The sequence below is a fragment of the Pezoporus wallicus genome, unplaced genomic scaffold, assembly GCF_028554395.1.
Source record: "Pezoporus wallicus isolate ANWC-B61680 ecotype Strahan unplaced genomic scaffold, APGP_CSIRO_Pwel_v1 contig_7750, whole genome shotgun sequence".
In the NCBI taxonomy this organism is placed as follows: Eukaryota; Metazoa; Chordata; class Aves; order Psittaciformes; family Psittacidae; genus Pezoporus; species Pezoporus wallicus.
In genome coordinates this window covers 89,428-109,283 of record NW_026637425.1, presented here as the reverse complement: position 1 = coordinate 109,283, position 19,856 = coordinate 89,428, and the positions used below count along the sequence as shown (strand labels likewise).

Sequence of the window (19,856 nt, the reverse complement as noted above, 5' to 3'; positions counted from 1 at the left end):
CTCACCAGAGGCCCAGAAACAGTAACAGTATCTTCTGAGTTGTGACAGGCTGGTACCACATTTGGAGGACAGCATTGCTTACATTCCTCCCATGTCAGACCTGCAGAAGGAAGACCTCAGGACAATACAAGTGCTTCTAGCAGTGAGCCTCATAAGGGGAGGCAATCTTATCTGCACAATCACTGCACTTAACTGAGTATTTTGCAAAACTGGGAAGGATTCTTAAGATGGACATAGCTTTAATATGACATTTATCACTCTGATATTGAGCACAAGAACAGAGGACTGTATCTTTGTACCATGCCATCAAGGGATGGGGTGGGAACCCACACACTTTCGAAGAAGCTACAGATTGTCTTGCCCTTAGCAATCTGAGCTAGAACAGGAGAAAGAATATGCAAGTTTGACTCACAGAAACAGAGACACAAAATATCCATAGAAATTGATAACTCTAGCGGCTTAAACTAGCATAACCAGATGTGCAGCACCTGGTCCTATAGTACACTGATACAAGTCACAGGAAGAGCAACTTGAACTCAACATCATATTATTAAAAATATGTTAGATGCAGCACTCCGAGATAAGTTCTGTGATAACAGTGTCATGTATTTGATATCAAGGTGAAAAAAGCTAAATTAGGCAGGTAGCCCTTTGCAGCATTAGACCTGCAACAGCTTTTCTCTTAAGTGTTTCAGTTTTTTATTTACCACTGTGTCCAATAATAAGAAACAGCACAACATACATGCTACCAATGAGAATTTGTACATGTAAACATGTAAGTCACCATGAATCCATGCCACAAAATAAAACTGCTGGGCCCCAAAGCTCAAAATTTCACCCAACAGTGGGGCAAAACTACCCGACTTGCAGAAACACCGCACAAAGCTTGTTCAGGAGAAGGCTTCTTCTCAAGTCCTAGTAGGGCCAAGTAAATTCTAACAGCATTAAGTTCCACTAGCCATGACAGAATAGTAGCTTAATGGTTTCATGTCTCATTGCTCTTGCAGACAGTATCTTTCTTTAAAAAAGAATAAATTAAGTGTGTGTATATACAGGCACACATGCATATAAAAGCCAAAACCCCCAGTGCCTCAGATTTTCACCTCTCTTTACAAGATTATTTATCTAGCTTCTGTCATTGGTTACTTATCAATAAATCTCTCCATTTCCACTTAAGTTTTGGATGAAATACCAAAATGCTGCTGTATTCCAGGTCAGAGATTACTACCATTACATCAACTTAAATATTTAATAACCTGTTCTACATCAGAAGAAAAAGAGGAGGAAACAGAGGCAAAACTTTTACATACATGACTGTCTCCACCAATACATTTCAAAGCCCTATTTTATACCAATGTCACACAACAGAGAACCGATGTACTTTCCTGTATCACTCTTTTGGTAAGGGTATACCTACCAACAGCAGCCATTGCTCCTGGGGGCAATTTGGCCTCTTTAACACATCGTCCCCGCCAATAAGCTGCAAGAATGACTTCTTCCTGACTTAAGCAGTTATCTGCATAGCCACAAGCTAGCTCTCCCACCGAGTGGCCCAAAATCCCATCAGGTTGCAGACCTGCAGCCTTCAGCAAATCAATCAGGGCAATCTGCAGAGAACAGCAGGATTAGTGATTCCATGCCGGAGTAAGCAGGTGTCAGGACTCAGAGGCACACAGCAGTAGTTGATTGCATTACAAAATGGCTTTTTGGTACATGATACTCTTCTTGTTCTTGCTGCATTCTTTATTATTTATTTATTTTAGGTAACTGCAGCTCCAGCCTCATTTCAAATGAGCCCAAAGAATTGCTGTGTGGCTCCAATACTGTTTGGGTGTCTCCATTATGTAGCTTTCCACTAAGGAGCTATTTCCAACAGCAGGAGTCTACCAAAAGCATATCTGTACACAGAGGCAAGAGGAGCTTTCCAGATCCCTTCAGAAGCTCTGCCTCTAGTTTTTTAAAAAACAGTTAATGCCACACTGACATTCAGAATTAAAACAGACTTCATGTAGTATCATTAGTTCATCAGCAGAATAAACTTCAGAAGGCATTCAATGGAAGCCTGTTCCTTGGCATAAACGTTTACATAAAGCTCAGACATCCCAGTATCTTAAAAGGAGAAACTGCCCCCCCCCCGCCCCCCAATACACATGCAAATCAGTCCAGACCAATATTAGTCCGAGTATCTTGCAAGTGACAGAGCCCTAAACTGTCAAGGGTACAAGACACTCCCTCCTATCAGACAGAGACTTCAAACAGCTACCATTTACTGGAATCACAAAACAAGCTTCCATTAACCACTATAAGGTGTTACTGGCCAAACACACACTACCACAGTGTGCTTATGTGGCTTGAGTCTATAAGCCCCTCCACCAGTCATTTGAGTCTTACCTGAATAGCAGCTAGTCCAACAAATGCATGGACGGTCTCATCAAAAGTGTTTTCATCTGCCTGCAGAAGCAGGTCTGAGACCTTCAGGCCTGTGTTCTTCAAAGCCTCATCTGAGCGCAATATAGACTGGCGAAACAAGTCCAACTTCATAAGACTCAGGCCCATACCTTTCCACTGCGATCCCATACCTGCAGGACAGGCAAGGAGAAAAATGAGCTGTAGTAACGCTCCATAAAAGGAGCAGACATCACACACTTGCTTTGGCAGCAAAAGAATTCCAAGAGCAAAACACAGTACATCCTCTAAATTAGGCACTGCTTTTTATTTTCCTGGACTTTGCTATCATGCAGAAGATAGAGTTGGAAGGATTAGATAAAATACAGGAAATGTGAGTTTTCTAGACATACTGCAGGGCTGCAAGATACTTCCTCATGCTAGAGTGGAGGACAACATTAGAGCACAGAATTGCATTGCTCAAGCCCCAGATGTACAGAAGGATGCAGTACATCACTGAGCACACCTACCTGAGCAGATGTACCAGAGTGGTCTACCCGATGCCTGAACTTGTTGAACCTCTTTTATGTCACTCTCACTGCCAACCAGCGTGTAGCCCCTGTAGGGCATGGAGGACACAGGAACCGCAGAGATATCAGTGAGAAGGCTTAAAAATGGGCTGCATCCTCCATGTTTCCTGCTTTCCTGAATTAATGTTTCCACAGCTTCCTGGGTTCTGCCACAAATCTGAACCAGTCTTGGCATGTTGCAAGTCTCCAGAGGCTGGCGTTTGTTCTCATTTGGCCTCAGAATGACATGAGCATTAGCACCTCCAAAGCCAAAAGAGTTGATACTGACGAGGCCACCTTTCACTGGCGTTGGTTTACAAACAACCTCCAAAGTGCCATCTTGTAAGGCAGGAATATCTGGGTTTGGGGTATTGAAATGAAGATTTGGAGCCCATAGCCCATGTTCCAAAGAAAGAATGACCTGCAAGAAAAAACAGTGTTCTGTGCTCCATGTTTTCTTATACAAACATCTACTTGTTATTACTGGCTTAGTACAAATGACCATGTAGCATACACTAAAGCAACTCTCTGTGTTTGGATAAAGGGATGTTTCAGAGAACAGCAGCACTGATGTTACTGTGATAGTACCTACTACACCCAACCAAGATGCTTTGTTTTTACTTTACAACAAGTAATTAAACAGGTTGAGTAGTTCAAAGGTGCAGGTGGGTTTTCGCCTCCCTTACCAGAATTTTAAGTGGCCTTGGCAAACTCTAGTTTCTTTCCTACCTATCCATGTAATTAATGGATTCTCTTCAAGTCTGAAATCAGATACTTTAAAGGTCCATTTTCCTAACTGACCTCTCACATATGAGAGCGTTTTATAGAATTACAAATGAGCACATTTACAGAAACTGCAGACTTTGAGAAACAGTTACTGTCTAAGAGACAGTAGGCTTGGTGTAGTTTCTTGCCTGGTCCCAAGGATGCCTGATCTGCCATTCTGATTAACTGTCAAACCTTAAACTAGGAAGTGTCATCCAACTTTCAGTCAATCAACGAGACAGAGTCTTCAATATCCCTCCAAAGCTACAGGTGCTTTCAAGATCCCAGATCTGGCAACAAGACCTAACATAACTTCATAGAAAGCATAAGTAAAAGATATAGCAGGCATGATGGGTGGCACATGGGCTCTTGCCTGTAGCTCTAAGTTCTGATACAAAGTTAAGTGAGAAAACTGATGAAAAAAGAGCAAGAAAACATGGTGTCAGAGAAGTCTTCAAAAAGAAATTGTGGGCCTTGTCTTTGCAGTCCTGCACCCCCTAAGAAACACAGATGGGGAAATAGTACCTCAGAGTTATGGTCCTGTCCTGACAGATCACAGCAGAACTGCACTAAACAGTTTATGACATGCAACAGTACGGATGGAGAGGTTTATTTACAACTCGGTTGTTCTGACTATGAAGAAGGTTGTCAGTCTGAGAGATAAGAGGTGTTAAACTTTCCTCTATAGAGACACAAGACACTGCTGTCTCCATGATTTGCACAGAAGTCTATTCACAGCACGTTTTATGTATTCACATCACAGTAACCACTTTAAAGAGACTAAAATTCTAGTAATGACCATGTACGTGACTTCAATTTGTGTGGTTCTAAGGCTGTTGGTAATAGGCTTACAACCAAGTGTGAACATTAGCTAGCTCTCTGCTAAGCAGTTTAACAGCCAGAGTAAATAGGTTATTGTCTGCCTACAGCAGTAGTTAGTAGGCTGGTAGCCACATCCCAGAGAACTCACATGACTTTTTTCCAGTGTAAGAGAGAAGAGGAAGAGATGATGCATGCCTGACAAATGGCCAGAAGAATCAGCTACTCTTTTGGCACCAAAAGGCCACACTGACTGTCACCTCCAATTACTCCAAATATCTAAATCCCTCTACCTGTACGCTGTTCAAACCCAAACAACTTACAGCAGAGTTCTGTTGGAAGGACCAGTATAAGGATAATCAATAAAGTGACCCCAAAGCCTTTATTCTGAGTTTAATTATGCTCCTGTAGAATTCAGTAGGAAAGGGGAACTGAAGTGGGGAATGGGGCAGATGCACAGCAGAGAGCCACGCAGGCATTTTTGTTGAGCTTGCAGAACAGCCACCTAAGATTTTAAAAGTATTTGAAGGTGAAGCAAGCAGATCATTAAGGAGAATCACCTGAGTTCCTCTCATTACCACTGAATATCCTATCCTGGATCAGTGCAAATTTTCCTCAAAACAGACAAACATTAAAACCCCCACTTAATGTTGTGTTCCCTCCCTTCCCAAATTTTAATTCCCAAGCCACCCATTACCTTGGCTAATGCAGCAAGCCCAGAGGCAGGCTCTGGATGACCCATGTTTGATTTGGTTGATCCAATCAACAGTGGCTTTCTCTCACATTGATGGAAGATATTTACAATGCTATTTACTTCCTGTGGATCTCCAACCTAGTAGGAAGAGAATCAGGACAACTATTAGCTAGCACTTCTGATATGCACCACAAAAGAGAAATCTGGAAGATTAAGATCCGGAAGTGGTGAGGCAGTACATATTCTCATAACTGATAGAAGGGAAACATATGTTCATTTTGGAAAAACAAATAATAATTTGATGGAAGAGTGTGGCAAGTGATGCAAAGGAAGAAAATAAGAGAGAAGAAAGCACCCCAAACCCAAAAGCACCATGCTGACCTTGGTGCCTGTCCCATGCGCTTCAACATACTCCACTTCTTCAAGTCTGATACTGCATTCTCTGTATAAAGAGCTGACCAACTGCTGCTGCATCTCTCCAGATGGGAATGTCACACCTAGGACCAAAACTGCTGTCAATTCCTCTAGTATCAGATGTGTCTTGTGCTGATTTTAGCACCCTTTCAACTGCTACCAGGTCCAAAATACCCAAAGAGAAACTTTTTCAGGATTCACATCAATGTCCTTAGTGCCAAACACAGTAAGGCTCTCAGGCTCTTTGGAAGAGGATCAGAGGTACCAGAAATGGACCTTAACCAATGAATTAAGACTAGTGTGGAAAGATACTGCTTAACAGAACACTAGGAAGTGTCTACATCAAGCAGAACATGTGAAATTTGGTGTCTCCATAAGTGGGACAGCAGTAGAGAAAGAGCCTTATAGTCGCACCTCATCTACACTTCTATCAGTGCAGAGGTGTCTTGGGGAAGGCTAAACTAGCAACAGGACATTCCTGTTATTCCTGCCATAGAAATCACCACTTGTCTCCTTCACCTTCTTTACAAAACAGGGTTCTGAACTTCGCGTGACCAAAAAAAAAAAAAAAACCACCAAAACAAAAAACCCAAAACAGACCAAAACCAACAAAACACCTCCACAAAAAACACAAAAACCCTTCCAACATCTAAGACAACAAACCCCACAACACCCATTTTTCATGACAAGGACTCTAGCCTGAACAGTTGTGTAGGTATCTGACTTTTCAGAGGCTCAAGGCCTACCTTGCTCCTTAAAGCCATCAGTGTTGCTTCCAGCATTGACTATAGTGGCATAGATCCGTTTAGCCATAGATCTCTTGGTCAAGAGAATGGCAACAACTGCTTCAGAGCGACAATATCCATTTCCTGAGAGCAGAGAACAGTAAGTCACTAATTCTGTTGTGCTCTGAGAAACACTGCAAAGCACCATGCAATAAGGTTATCTCATTCCTGAGCTACTGCTTACAGACCACTTTGAGAGCATGACATCCATGTCTTTAAAAAAAAAAAGTCCTAGAAAGGCTCATTGCTCATCACAAACAATGATAAGAATTTTCCATCAAGAGACAGTTATTTGCTCTCCCCAGTGCCTGAGGAATGAGCCATAGGGTTTCTTCCTCACAGGTAAGTTTTCCAGCTTCAAAAAAACACACAACCAGATCAGGTCCAGGATATGTCCTGAACAGTGTACCTAGGAAAAACTACAAGGCCAGCTCTTTGCTGTACTATGAGAGTATGTGGTCAGAGACTCCACAGCAAGCTCTTTTCACACAGCATGACAAGCTTTGGTACTAATGTCTTACCTGAAGCATCAAAAGCCTTGCAGGCACCATCAGGACTAAGCATACCCAGTTTCATAAACTGCACAGAAGTGTTGGGTTTCAGCAAAAGGTTGACCCCTCCTACTAGGGCTGCACTGCACCATCCATGACGAATTGCCTTATATGCATTTTCCAGAGCAATGAGACTAGAGGAGCAGGCCGTGTCAATAGTTATGCTTGGTCCTTAGGGAACAGGAAGGGAAAACAAAAAACCTGGGGTTTACTATTTCATACTCTCCAAACGCTACAGGATGAGATCACAAGAGAAACACACTCAAAATATGTTAAATAAGTTGTTGCTTCAGAATGCAACACGTAATGCTGATAAAATGGGAGACAAGAATCATCACCCTCTGCCTGCTTACCAGGTAACGAGGGATAAGAAAGGTGGAAAAAATTGTAAACAATTTGGCTTTAATGGCATTTTTTAAACTTCCATCTCTGTCTCCATCAAACAGAGATATTGTAGACTCACAGGGAGGTCTCATCCATTTCCCCATTCCCACCAAGAAAAGTCTCTCACCCTTCCTGGTGCTACCCTTGCCATTATCTCTGTTCTCTGCTGTTCTCCAAAGCAATTCCAATCCCTCCACTCTTCAATGCCACACATGACTATGCCTTTACTCACTTAATTTTGGTGGCTCTCCCACTTCTTCCACTTTACTCAAGAAGAGTCAACTTTTCCACTCAGTATGTCTCTGGGCCAGCGGACTTGTACATAGCTTCACACCAAACAGCAGTCTGAAGGCTGGAAAGAAACTAGGCCTTTTATGAAGGCCTCCTGACATCTTTTAGATGAATGCTAGCTATACCCTTCAGCAGCAACTGAGCTACAAAAGCCTTACAATGAGTTAGTTACATTTTCTGCTTCTCGTATGCCTCCTTTCAATAGCCGAATGCTACTTTCTCATCCCCAAGGGGATCTTCGTCATCATATCCATTCTCCTCTACAAAAACTGTCGTACAATCAGACTCAAATCTCAATTGCTGACCAGTATGGAAGGCTTGAGGCACTTACCTGTAAAGTCATAAAAGTAGGAAATCCTGTTGGCTAACATAGCACGCTGGCAGCCAGTCATGCTGTACCCCACAAGCTTTTCTGGATCTTGGCTGAGGGCTTCACCAGCTTCTGACCCACTGGCACCAATCCATACACCTGTGTCTGTGCCACGCAGGGTGGCCGGATTAACGCCTACAGGGATAGAAGGTGGTAAATTACAGCAGACAAACTTATGAGGGGCAAACTGGGGAGGTATCAGGTATGCTGGCACCACTTCATGACCTTCTTCTTAATCCAACTTTCTGACAGTCCTCTGCAGCATTGTTCCCTTACCTATATTTACCTTTTACCTGTTTCAACTGCAGACCTTACAAGTCTCATTGCAGAGTCCACCAGAAGCTTGATGCTGGCTTTTTGCCATACCAGAAGCAGCTTTTCAGCTTAGCTGGGCATTGCTAGAGCCTTGTTCAAAAAAAGCATACAGGCTATGAGAGACACAGACACTGATCAGGTAGGCTAACATCTGACTTACAGTATAGAAAAAAGAAGCAGGTCGAAGGGGAAAAAAATTAAAGCACTTGGAATGTCATGTGAGCACATGAGTATCCACCTCTATGAACATATAAAGCCCAGATCTGGAGTACAAGATAGAAAGGAAAATTCTTAAGCTCAAAAGTCAGCAACCAGAACAAGAAGCAATTCTGCTCTAAAAAAACTGCACAGCAAGCTCAACTTGCAGCAATCTCTGCTGTTTCTTCTCTGTACTTTAGGAGTCCTGGAGACAAGCAGAATATTCAAGCTTCCAGAGAGAGTCAGCAGCAGAGGAGCAAGTATTAATTTCAATGTCAGTATTAGTGAGGTGGTTCCAACTTTTTCCCCATGTGCTTATGTTCAGACATGAAACTGATTAACATCAAGGATAACCTTTTCAGCTCTGTGGGCAAGTAACTCAGAAGCTCAAGAAACTAGCAGTGATGGAAATAAGAGACTCCTATTTCTGAAGGTAGAATTCCTCAACAAAACTTCTATAGAACAGAATCAAATACCACAAATTTTCTATGAACCTGGCCAATAGGCAGGAATACACCAGGCCATCTGCCATTCACTTAGGCCATGGATGAGATTTCTAACCAAGTCATCTTCCTTTTGTACTACAAATATGTCTTTAACAAAGAGATCTATTATGGAATATTAGATTAGACCAGAATATATAAAAGCTCGAGCACCGTTGACTGCTTATATGTTTCTGCCATACTGGTTGTACCATATGATGCAGGTACAGATTCACTGGCAGTCAGCGTAGACTTCCTAGCTAGAGTTCCAGAGAAAACAGCTTTGTTCTAATCCCCATACCAGTTCTTTGGTCTCATCTCTAATGAGACAGTTTTCTCTTGTTAGAGACCCCACCACAGAGGTGCATGTCTGCACCTGCTGATCAGACAGTACAGCACAATTCTCCCGGTTCAATCCCTCAGCTATTTACCTCCATCCAAAATAGCTTCATAAGAAACTTCCAACAGCAAGCGAAGTTGAGGATCCATTGTATGAGCTTGTTTGGGGTGAACCCCAAAAAAGGATGCATCAAATTTGCTTATGTCCTTGAGCTTTCCATTTCTCTTGGGCAGTCCATACATTCCTGAGAAGAAATATTCAACAGTCACAGAACACATCCATTTTGAAACAAATACATCGGTTTTGAAGCAGCTACCAGCTGAGACAAAGTACAGAATAACCACAGCTGATTCTTGACTACTCATGAAACCTCACTTCCCTGTTGCAGTACCCAGAGCACTGCATGAATATATACCTAACTACCTCTCAATCTCATTTGAAAATGAGAATGCTCCATTAACAAAAGCAACTGTAATATTTAAGACTCTCCTGGATATGGCAGCAAAAGACATTTTTCTGATTTAAGCATTTTTGCTTTGTAAAGTTGTACTGAGCACATGAACAGAGTCAAATCAGTGGTTCCAGTCAGTCACTGGTTAGAAGAAAAACGAAAGCTACCTTTTACTTGGCAAATTGCTAGCTTGAATTGGATAGACATGTGCCAAACGCTTCAGAAAGACAATCAAGACAAAACAGAACATTGTAAAAAGCCACAAATTACAGGACTGGAGTGCCTGTGCTACTTCTGAACCCCCAAAAATATTAGAGCTGTCTTGCTGCCACAGCAATCACAACTGGTACAGGATTAAAGCTGCCTAGCTGCTCTGTCAGTATTCTTTAATTTGGAAGTAAGCTACATATTATTTATAAGCTGCTACTGTATGGGATGTAACATTCATGGAAGTGTTCTGGTCCTGGATTTCTTGACAAATCAGAATTGAATTCAGCTCTGGGAGGGGTTTTCATCCAATAAATCCTTTCATAAGATAATTCCTCTAAAATGGTCAGAGCCCAGAGCTCCAAAAGAAGAGACAATAAGCATTCACCTGGTTTCCACCTCCGATCATCCTCTGTGACCATATCAACTCCATTAAGCAGGTTTTCCCAAAACTCTTGCAAGTTCTCAGATTCTGGCAGTTTTCCTGCTATGCCTGCAATCACCACGTCCTCCATCTCTTAACTTCTCCCTGTTGCTGAGATCCACAAAGCAGTAAGACTAGTAAGATTTCTCACAGAGCAGAAGGGTAAATGTGTCTCTCCTTTCTGACATGTTGTGACAAACAAGCACATTCACAGGAGAAACACCCACACAGGACCAGCCCATGGACTCTCTAATGAAAAGAGAAAGGCACCGCAACCCTCTCCCTTCCCCTCGAAATCCAAACCAAAAACAAGAAAGAAGAAACAAGACAATCAAACAGACCATAATATCTGTGGGGTCAATGAGAATAGGAAAACTGATCCTGAAGGAGTGCTGGGCTCCAAGAACCACCAGTTTCTACATGACAACTACAAAGCTACAGTATGCAGAGCCACTGTGAAGTCAGCAGAGAAGGAAGATTAACATGCTGGAGCAGAGGTGGGTGGAGAAATGATGAAATACATACAGTAAAATACATAATTACAAGGCAAACATAAGAGGTAGCAAAACAAGTTCTACCCTCATTAAAAAGTTAAATGCTAACTTAAGAATCAATAATCAGAAAGTTGGGGGGGACAGACGGACAGGAAACAACATGACACTAAAACCACATAAACACAAAACCAAACAAACACACCCCCCCACCCCCAAATTCAAACAAACAAAAAAGCCACCAAAAAAACCCCACCACACACAGGAGAAAACCCACACAAAACCACCAAGATTGCAGTACAACTTAGCATTAGTTTAAATACCTGAAACAAGAAGTAAGTTTTACATATAAAAAATTTCCAACTGCACCCTGTGCTGCCATACATTTAGAGGACCAGGAAAAATAAGAATAGATATGGAGTCCAGATGGGATGAAATACCTTAGCTGTTGTCCCAAGAAAACTGCATTCTAAAACCCCAATTTCAAACACCACAAGAGAACATCATGCCACATAGCACAGCAGGCCATCTATACAGATCACACCACCAAATGATAGCTCATATATTACAGTCAACACACTTCTTTTCTATTACACTTAAAATATATTAGCAACTCAGCAGAGAGAAGGCAAGTTAACCTGATGTTTCAGTTGGTACATGCTAAGCATGTACTAACTATAGTTGGTACATGCTAAGCAGGCAAGTTAAGGGGAGGGGGAAGCCCCATATATATAGGGGTTCTTTTTATATATATATGTTATTGAGATTATACATATGGACATATAAATAAAAGTGCAGTTGCATGAACAAAACCAGTAGAAAACATTTACAGTATTTCCTTAAACAATCCTGGTAAGTATACACAAATTATGCTTTAGAGCTTATGTGTGGGCTGGAACACCTCTCCTATGGAGACAGGCTGAGAGCTGGACATTTTCAGTCAGCAGAAGAGAAGGCTCCAGAGAGACCTTAGAGCAGCTCCAGTGTCTAAAGGGGCTCCAGGAAACCTGGAGAGGGGCTTTGGACAAGGGCCTGTAGGGACAGGCCAAGGGGAATGGCTTTAACCTGCCCGAGGGGAGACTGAGATGAGCTCTTAGGCAGAAGCTCTTCCCTGGGAGGGTGCTGAGGCGCTGGCACAGGGTGCCCAGAGAAGCTGTGGCTGCCCCATCCCTGGCAGTGCTCAAGGCCAGGTTGGACACAGGGGCTTGGAGCAAGCTGCTCTATGGAAGGGGTCCCTGCTTGTGGCAGGGGTTGGAGCTGGAGGACCTTTAAGGTCCCTTTCAACACAAACCAGCCTGTGATTTTAACAGGTAAAAAAGAAGAAGAAAACTGGGTATTCAAATAGCTAAGAGTCTGCCTTAACAACTTTGAAGACAAGACTTTGCTATGGAAGACCTAAGATTTGCCTTCCATGTCATACTGTGCTCCACAGTCCCATGCAGGCTCTCTGCTTAAGTGTTGCTGGTGAATGATCATCTTCACAAAACAGCACTAATGTGTACTCTTAAAATAAGCATTGCTGGTTTTCCAACCCAAGACATTTAGGCATAGTTTTGCAGCCTCCTTCAGGAGTTCCCAATGCTTTTGAGCAAGAAACAGACCTCTCTTCCATGCACACACTGCTCAGGCATAAAACCTGCTTGTAGCTGGAAGAGGCTGGGGTGTGCTGAGGGAAAGTAGTCCTCTGGTTAGCCGAGGTGTAGCTCAGCCAGGACACAACACCACAGAAGTTGTTGCCTGATTTCTTTTACCCTTCCTCTTTCCTTCAGCAATTATCTTGATTCACATCTGTGGAGTAACTTGAATTATGCAACATGTAACACTGAAGTAGAAGAGATGATTACCTCATCCAGTCCATCCCTTCTGGGAGCAGATTGGCAAGTGTTCCCAAAAGGGCACCTTGGACTTCTCAGTCTTACGCTAAAAATCCAGACAAAAGAAGTTCCATTCCACTCTGGTTGGTCGTTTAAAGAGAGAAACACTAGCCAAATGCACAAGGCTCTTGCTGAGAACCTAATCCCCAAAACTGAAGTTAGAAGTAATAAGCCCGCTTCACTCTGCTCTTAAGAGAAGCCTCTCAGCTTCTCTACTCAGGTAAGTCTAGTAAGTCAGCTTTATTATTGGCACTACCACTGCGCCTGGAAAACCCAGTGAAGGGCCACAACTGTTATACTTGCAGCAGTTCTGAACTAGGAGCAGGAAATAATGGATCTCAGGCACAAAAATTACAATTTAAGTGTGAGAAGAGAGACATGCAAGATGATGATGTGATTATGATTCTATTTTATGCCTCTGCTCTTTGGGTGATGAGCTCTAGGGAGAGAAATGTAATTTGTATTTCTGGGGACTGAAACATTAGAATCAAAGAATAGTTAGGGTTGGAAAGGACCTTAACATCTAGTTCCAACCCCCTGCCATGGGCAGAGACACCTCACACTAAACCATGTCACCCAAGGCTCTGCCCAACCGGGCCTTGAACACCAACAGGGATGGAACATTCACAGCCACCCTGGGCAACCCATTCCAGTGCCTCACTACACAGCCTTCTCTTCTCCAGGCTGAACAGCCCCAGCTTTCTCAGCCTGTCTTCATACGGGAGGTGCTCCAGTCCCCTGATCATCCTCATGGCCTCCTCTGGACTTGTTCCAACAGTTCCATGGCCTTTTTGTGTTGAGAACACCAAAACTGCACACAATGCTCCAGGTGAGGTCTCATGAGAGCAGAGCAGAAGGGCAGGATCACCTCCTTCGACCTGCTGGTCACACTCCTTTGGATGCAGCCCAGGATACGGTTGGCTTTCTGGGCTGCAAGAACACACTGAAGCCAGCTCATGTTCATTTTCTCCTCAACCAACACCCCCAAATCCTTCTCGGGCTGCTCTGAATCTCTTCTCTGCCCAACCTGTAGCTGGGCCTGGGATTGCTCCGACCCAGGTGTAGGACCTTGCACTTGGCATGGTTAAACTCCATGAGGTTGGCATCAGCCCACCTCACAAGTGTGTCGAGGTCCCTCTGGATGGCATTCCTTCCCTCCAGCGTATCAACCGAACCACAGAGCTTGGTGTCATCTGCAAACTTGCTGAGGGCACACTCAATCCCACTGTCCATGTCAGCGACGAAGATGTTGAACAAGACCGGTCCCAACACCGATCCCTGAGGGACACCATTCTTTAATTGTTTCCAGCTGGACATTGAGCCATTGACCACAACTCTGCGTGCGGCCATCCAGCCAGTTCTTTATCCACCAAATGGTCCATCTATCAAATTGATGTCTCTCCAATTTAGAGAGAAAGATTTAGATTACTTCTGGGATTGTTCCTTCCCATCCTGCACCTCTTTCCCTGGAGTATCATAAAAACTTCATTCAGGTACAGCAAATCTTGAGAAAATGTTCTTCTGAGACGGTGAAGTTACTGAATTTATCAGCAAAGCAATTTTTGCCAACATCTCATGGATGTAGTTGAGTAAGACTGTGTCAAAGGTGCAGAAAAAAAATGCTGCAGTCATCACAGTATAGAAGAGCCAAGAAGTTAATTTTAGCTGGGTGAATGGGTAAGAGCAGCCACAAGTTAAGGATTTTTATACACCAAGAACTGGAGAGATTTAGGCTTGACAAGGAGTTCCAAATGCCTACATCTAAAATAACGTATAAATTACAGATTCAGCAGCTGACAATTTGCTATGAAAAATAATAGTAGGAAAAGGAAAAATCATTAAGTCCTCCACTGATTAAATAGTGAATCTAGTAGATTTATAAAAGCAACTAGTGATAGGAAAAGGGTGAATGGCTCTAAATTAGAAGACGGGAGACTGAGATGAGCTCTTAGGCAGAAGCCCTTGCCTGTGAGGGTGCTGAGGCACTGGCACAGGGTGTCCAGAGAAGCTTTGACTGCCCCATCCCTGGCAGTGCTCCAAGGCCAGGTTGGACAGGACTTGGACCTCCTGAACTAGTGGAAGGTGTCCCTGCCCATGGCAGGGGATTGGAACTGCTGAGTTTTACAGTCTCTTCCAACCTAAACCAGTCTAATTTATGGCTACCAACAATACTTTCTATCTTTCTTCACAGATAATAAGCCAGAAAACCATTTTAAAGCTGACTGACATTATCCACAAATGGTGTATTGTACTATTTCACTGTATTAGAGACCGTTTTTCTGGAGTGCATTTTTTGACTATGCATGGCATACCAGCAGATTTTGAAGTAGAGGATCAATAAAATTATTTCTAATCTGTTTTAAAGGAGATTGGACTACAGCAAATATACAGAACAGACTGTTCCTACTGAACTGATGAGCAAGGCTATTGAAAGCAACAGGTCAAAAAAAAAAGAGATAAAGAAGAGAGAGGGGAAAAAAAAAAAACCAGGATTCTCCGTTTTCTTAAGGCTATATTTTGCTGGATCCAACCAGACACCTAACACCTTTTTTCCGCCATTTACCCCACAGTTTTGCTTTAATGGAATTCTGTGAATTCTTCCCAGATAGCTTGCATTTTTAAGAGCAGGGAGAAGCAAATACCCACCCCAACATATCAGTCCAACAGACATCTCAGTTAAGCATAAACTACCACCTCAGTGGATTTACACAATATTTTTTGGCAATGATAATTGTGTTGCTGACTCACTCGGTTGGTGGCCAGTAATAACTAACAATCCCTTTATTATTGACTAGTAACAACTTTCATCACTTTATACCTGTGCTCACCTCCCACATCAGCCATTTGACAAGGTTGTTTTGTTTACTGACACCAATTCCTTTCTCCAATCATGTTACACCTTCTTAACCTTGCTCTCTACATATTGCATACCTATTGGTATCAGTTTAGCTTAATCCTATTACTAATATTACTCTGAAGTTGAAATACTGTTCTCCATTGCATTTAAAATATTTTTCACTATCTCACTAATCCACCACCAAAAATTAATTAAGAAGAAAAGTATTAGTCATCATTCTCCACCATCCCTGGCAGCTGCACAACTTTTTTCTTTTTACAGTAATTTAATCTACTGTTTTCCTACAAAAACATCTCTTTGTCCATTAAGCTTGTAAGCTTTTAGAGGGGAAAAGAAAAAGAAGGACATGAAAATATAAAAGTCATCGTAAAATTTGATTTCTTCTCCCACTTATAGCTGACTTGCCAATTGCTGAAGAAAATACTTCTCTTATTCCATTGTACCAACATCCACCTAAGGTTCAGTGAAGAAAGGAGAAGAGGGAAGAAGAAACTGCAGAATAACAACAAATAAAATCCAAATCTAGTTTGGCCTGATGCACAGTTCTTTTTCCCAGACAGGAGAACAATGCTTATTTCACTGTTATTTTGATGGCTGTTATCAAGGTGGGGCAGAATCCTCAAAGATACTGTTTGCAGGCAGCCCAAATTTTGCTCTTTTTTTGAGCTCCCATTACTATAAAATGAACCATCTGTGACTCTTCCAAAGCTTCCTTCAGCACAAATATTGACAAATGTATTGCTTTCTTAGTTTTTCAGTAGGACCACATCATTACCCAGGTTTCCTAATCTCTGACTATCATTTCCAAATTTTGTGATTAAACCTGTCATTAAATAGTAACTTCACCTGTAAAGTGCTAGAATGCTTGCCTCCAAAAGAAAAAAAAACAACTAAAGCCTCTACAAAACAGAGGCAAACACAAGCTGCTTTTCTGGTTTTTGGTTTGTTTTGTTTTTTAGCATTTGGCTACATCAATGTGTGTGCCATAGGTTCGATTTAACCGAAACAGACAAATGAAAAACAGCAGTGAGCTTCATACTGAGAATATACTACTTAGCAGGAAATACAATCGGACTAGGAAGCTAGTATTTGAGAAAAGCAGGTTAGATTTTGCACATGGAATCAGCACAGCTCTGCTGATTCCCAAACGTATTTGTACAAAAATTTAAGTCTCCAGTATCACTGTATCACGTTTGGAAAATATCTGTTCGTAACTGCCCTCTGTGTAGGGCATCCTCTGAATTCATCCACTAAATGCAGCCTTTCACAATGTACGAGTATTTTCTGTTTATTTCAAGAAGCTTAGAGGCTGCAGAAAAGGTAAATCATTTGCTCATTAAGACTTGAGGCTTTTCCTCCCTTTTGTTTTTTAAGGCAAGACACGTTCCAAAGTGCCCAACACTGCTCTCCGAAGGCGCATGCAAGCTAACATACACAGCTTTAACACTGCCTGTTTCAATTTAAGCATCCAAAGACAGCTTTTAGCTACCAAAATATGCATCCAGTATCTGAAAGGGTCGTATGTCAGGAAACGAAGGTGGAATAAAAACCAAACAGGAGCAAAAACAGCTAGAGAGAAATTATAATCACGTTCCTGAAAGCATCGTATCATCAAATCCAGGCTGGTGTTCAATCAATGGGTTATCTCACGTGGCCGCTTGGTTTACATAGAAGTAGAAAAAAGAAGTTCAACAGCATATGCGGCACCTTCATAGAGATGGCTTCTTAGCACCTACTGACCAGCCACCTTTCGCAATAGCGAGCGCCGGGTCTCCTCCTTTACAGGCTTCCTCAGCCTGCCACGCCACGGTTTTACTCTAACCCGAGAGATGGCGGGAGAGCGCAGCGCCGTCGTCTCGCTGCCAGGACAGAGAGGCCCATTCAGCCGCGCGCTCGCTCCGCACCGGGCGCGGCCCTTCGCAGCCGCTCCAGGGCACGGCACGCTGGAGCTCGGAGGAGCGACGGGAAGGCTCCTGCCCCCAGACGCGAGTGAGGGCTGCGGGCAGCGGCGCCCCGCCTGCGTCCCCCCGCGCGCACCCGGCCCGCGGTGAGGGGTCGCAGCGCCGGCATGGTCCCGCCCGCCGCCAAGATGGCCGAGGGCCAGCCCCACAATGCAGCCGTTCAGCCTCCCTCCGCGCTGCCTTGCCGGACGAAGCGGCAGGCTGAAGCTCGGTAACCCCCCGGCCGAGCTGGCGGGGACCCTCTTCTGCACGGCCGCGCTGGGCCGTAGGAGAGCGGCCCGCGGCAACAGGGCGCGGAGACCAAGGCGCCGGGCGCAGAACCTTCTGGTTGTGCGGGTCGGGCCCACGGTCCCCGACCGAGCTCGCGGCCCACCACCACAAGCCCGGTGAGGCGCGGCCACAGCCCCACACAGTGTAGAGGGCAAGATGGAGCCTCCCCAGCAAGACGGCTGGGAGCGACGGCCCACGGGGGCTGCCCCTCTCCCGGCCGCTCTATATCCGCTGTCCCGCCGGTACCTGCACAGCGGCGGAAAGCTTCGTGCTGGGAAGGCTGGCGTCAGCTCCGGAGCGAGCTGCTACGGGGCAGGCTCTGCGGACGTACACGGACGCTGCGCGGTACCCGGCCGCAAACAGCCGATGCTCCGCTCTCCTCACTGTCTCCCTCTAGCTCCTGCCGCTATTTAAGCAGTCGCCACCTCCGGCGGCCACGCCACATGGGCTGACAGTTTACTCCTCGCCGCAGTCCAATGAGAGCCGGGGCAGGGCCGCCCCGAGCCGGCCCCGGGGTGAAGCCAGCCCCTGCCCCCCAGAACCGCTCTACGGGAGGAGGGCTTCACAGGCCGAGGCGGACCCAGGCGGGCCCCCGTGCCGTGGCACCAGGCCAAGCCCTAGCTCCCCGCCCCGTACCGTGGAAGGCTGGCGGAGCACGGTCCCGGGGTTACCACAGGGCAGCCCGCACGCCGGCCGGGGATGCGCTGCCCCGTGCCCGGGCCCGTCGCGGCGCCGTGACTGGCAGCAGCGGAGCAGGCCCGGAGGCGGGGCGCTGGCCGCCGCTCGCTCCCGCCGTGCCCCTGGTATGCCCCTTTCCAAAGGGCAGAAAAAGGGACGGTGGCTTTGCGTGAGGGCTCCTTTCATCCACTTTATACCTTACCCTGAGTGAATTAAAGCAAAACTAAACAAACGACTTTTGTTCTGTATTACCTACGACTGCAACTCCAACCCAAAAAAAGCCATCCCGCCTTTCGGTCAGCAAACGTGGACCCAGACGCTGGGATGCACTCACTCCATGGTGGAGGTTTAGCGGGAGATGTCCCTGCCCATGGCAGCGGGTTTTGAACTAGATGATCTTAAGGTCCTTTCCAACCCTAACTATTCTGTGATTCTATGCAGCCACCCCGCCATCGCTCATCTGGGGTTGAATACACTGGGTAAGGCCCCACTGCCATTGGTGCTTTACACTGCTGCCACAAAAGACAGCTTGACCCTGACCTTTTCTGGGTGGAACTTTTGCCTTTATCCATCTATTCCTCAGCACTATCATAGAGTTTTAACCCTTTGATAATAACAATCACCAGTTTACTCTGTTTTACCTTTTTAGTACTCTGTGATCAGCTAGAATTCCCTTTTTATAGGTTCTCTTTTTTCTACAATTCCCTACCATCTTCAGTACTCCCTTGTCACCACTCTTTTCTCATCTGGTTGCTAAAAATCAATGCCAATTTGCTAAATATTTCAGTCATAAGACAAATACATGAAAATTTTCCCCTTGTATTTAGTACACACTTAGCACAGCTCCCCAAAGAGGATTCATGCAATAGTTCATGTTATTTATTGTTATTAGGAATGCTTCGTTAATTTTCAGCATACTTATACACTGTATTCTTAGAGTTACTTTGAAACAAATGTACAACGATTGAGCTACTTTTTTTCTATCACAAGTAAAACAAAATGAAACAAGAGCTATCATCTTCCCTTACCTACAATTCCCTTAAGGAAACCTGTTTCTCAGAGAAACTGAATAAATTAAAGTTGCATTTCTGGCAAGATGTCTGCATGACCAGGCATGCTAGGTTATATGCTGGGGGGGGGGGGAGGGCATGTCACACAACCAAAACCCCTCAAAGAAGCAAACAAAATCCTTAAAAACCTCAAAGAAACCTGCACAAAGGCATTCTGAAGTCTGCAGCCCATGAGCTTGTATCCATGATGTAAGGAATGAAGAGCAATATT

General features: G+C 44.3%; 1 protein-coding gene across 1 annotated transcript in view; it reads right to left on the bottom strand.

Annotated features, from left to right (window-relative positions):
• The window catches only part of FASN (fatty acid synthase), a 44,332-nt gene extending 25,871 nt beyond the window's left edge, over positions 1–18,461 (bottom strand). Inside the window, exons 1-12 of the mRNA XM_057405369.1 lie at positions 18,144–18,461; positions 10,409–10,555; positions 9,454–9,606; positions 7,989–8,162; positions 6,953–7,153; positions 6,393–6,515; positions 5,614–5,729; positions 5,236–5,370; positions 2,916–3,375; positions 2,392–2,579; positions 1,418–1,607; positions 6–100 (exon numbers count right to left, since the gene is read on the bottom strand). Coding sequence (XP_057261352.1) covers positions 6–100; positions 1,418–1,607; positions 2,392–2,579; positions 2,916–3,375; positions 5,236–5,370; positions 5,614–5,729; positions 6,393–6,515; positions 6,953–7,153; positions 7,989–8,162; positions 9,454–9,606; positions 10,409–10,535 — 1,962 coding nt within the window. The 5' untranslated portion in view covers positions 10,536–10,555; positions 18,144–18,461. The remainder of the gene's footprint in view (positions 1–5; positions 101–1,417; positions 1,608–2,391; positions 2,580–2,915; positions 3,376–5,235; positions 5,371–5,613; positions 5,730–6,392; positions 6,516–6,952; positions 7,154–7,988; positions 8,163–9,453; positions 9,607–10,408; positions 10,556–18,143) is intronic.
• Between the last annotated feature and the right edge of the window lie 1,395 nt (positions 18,462–19,856).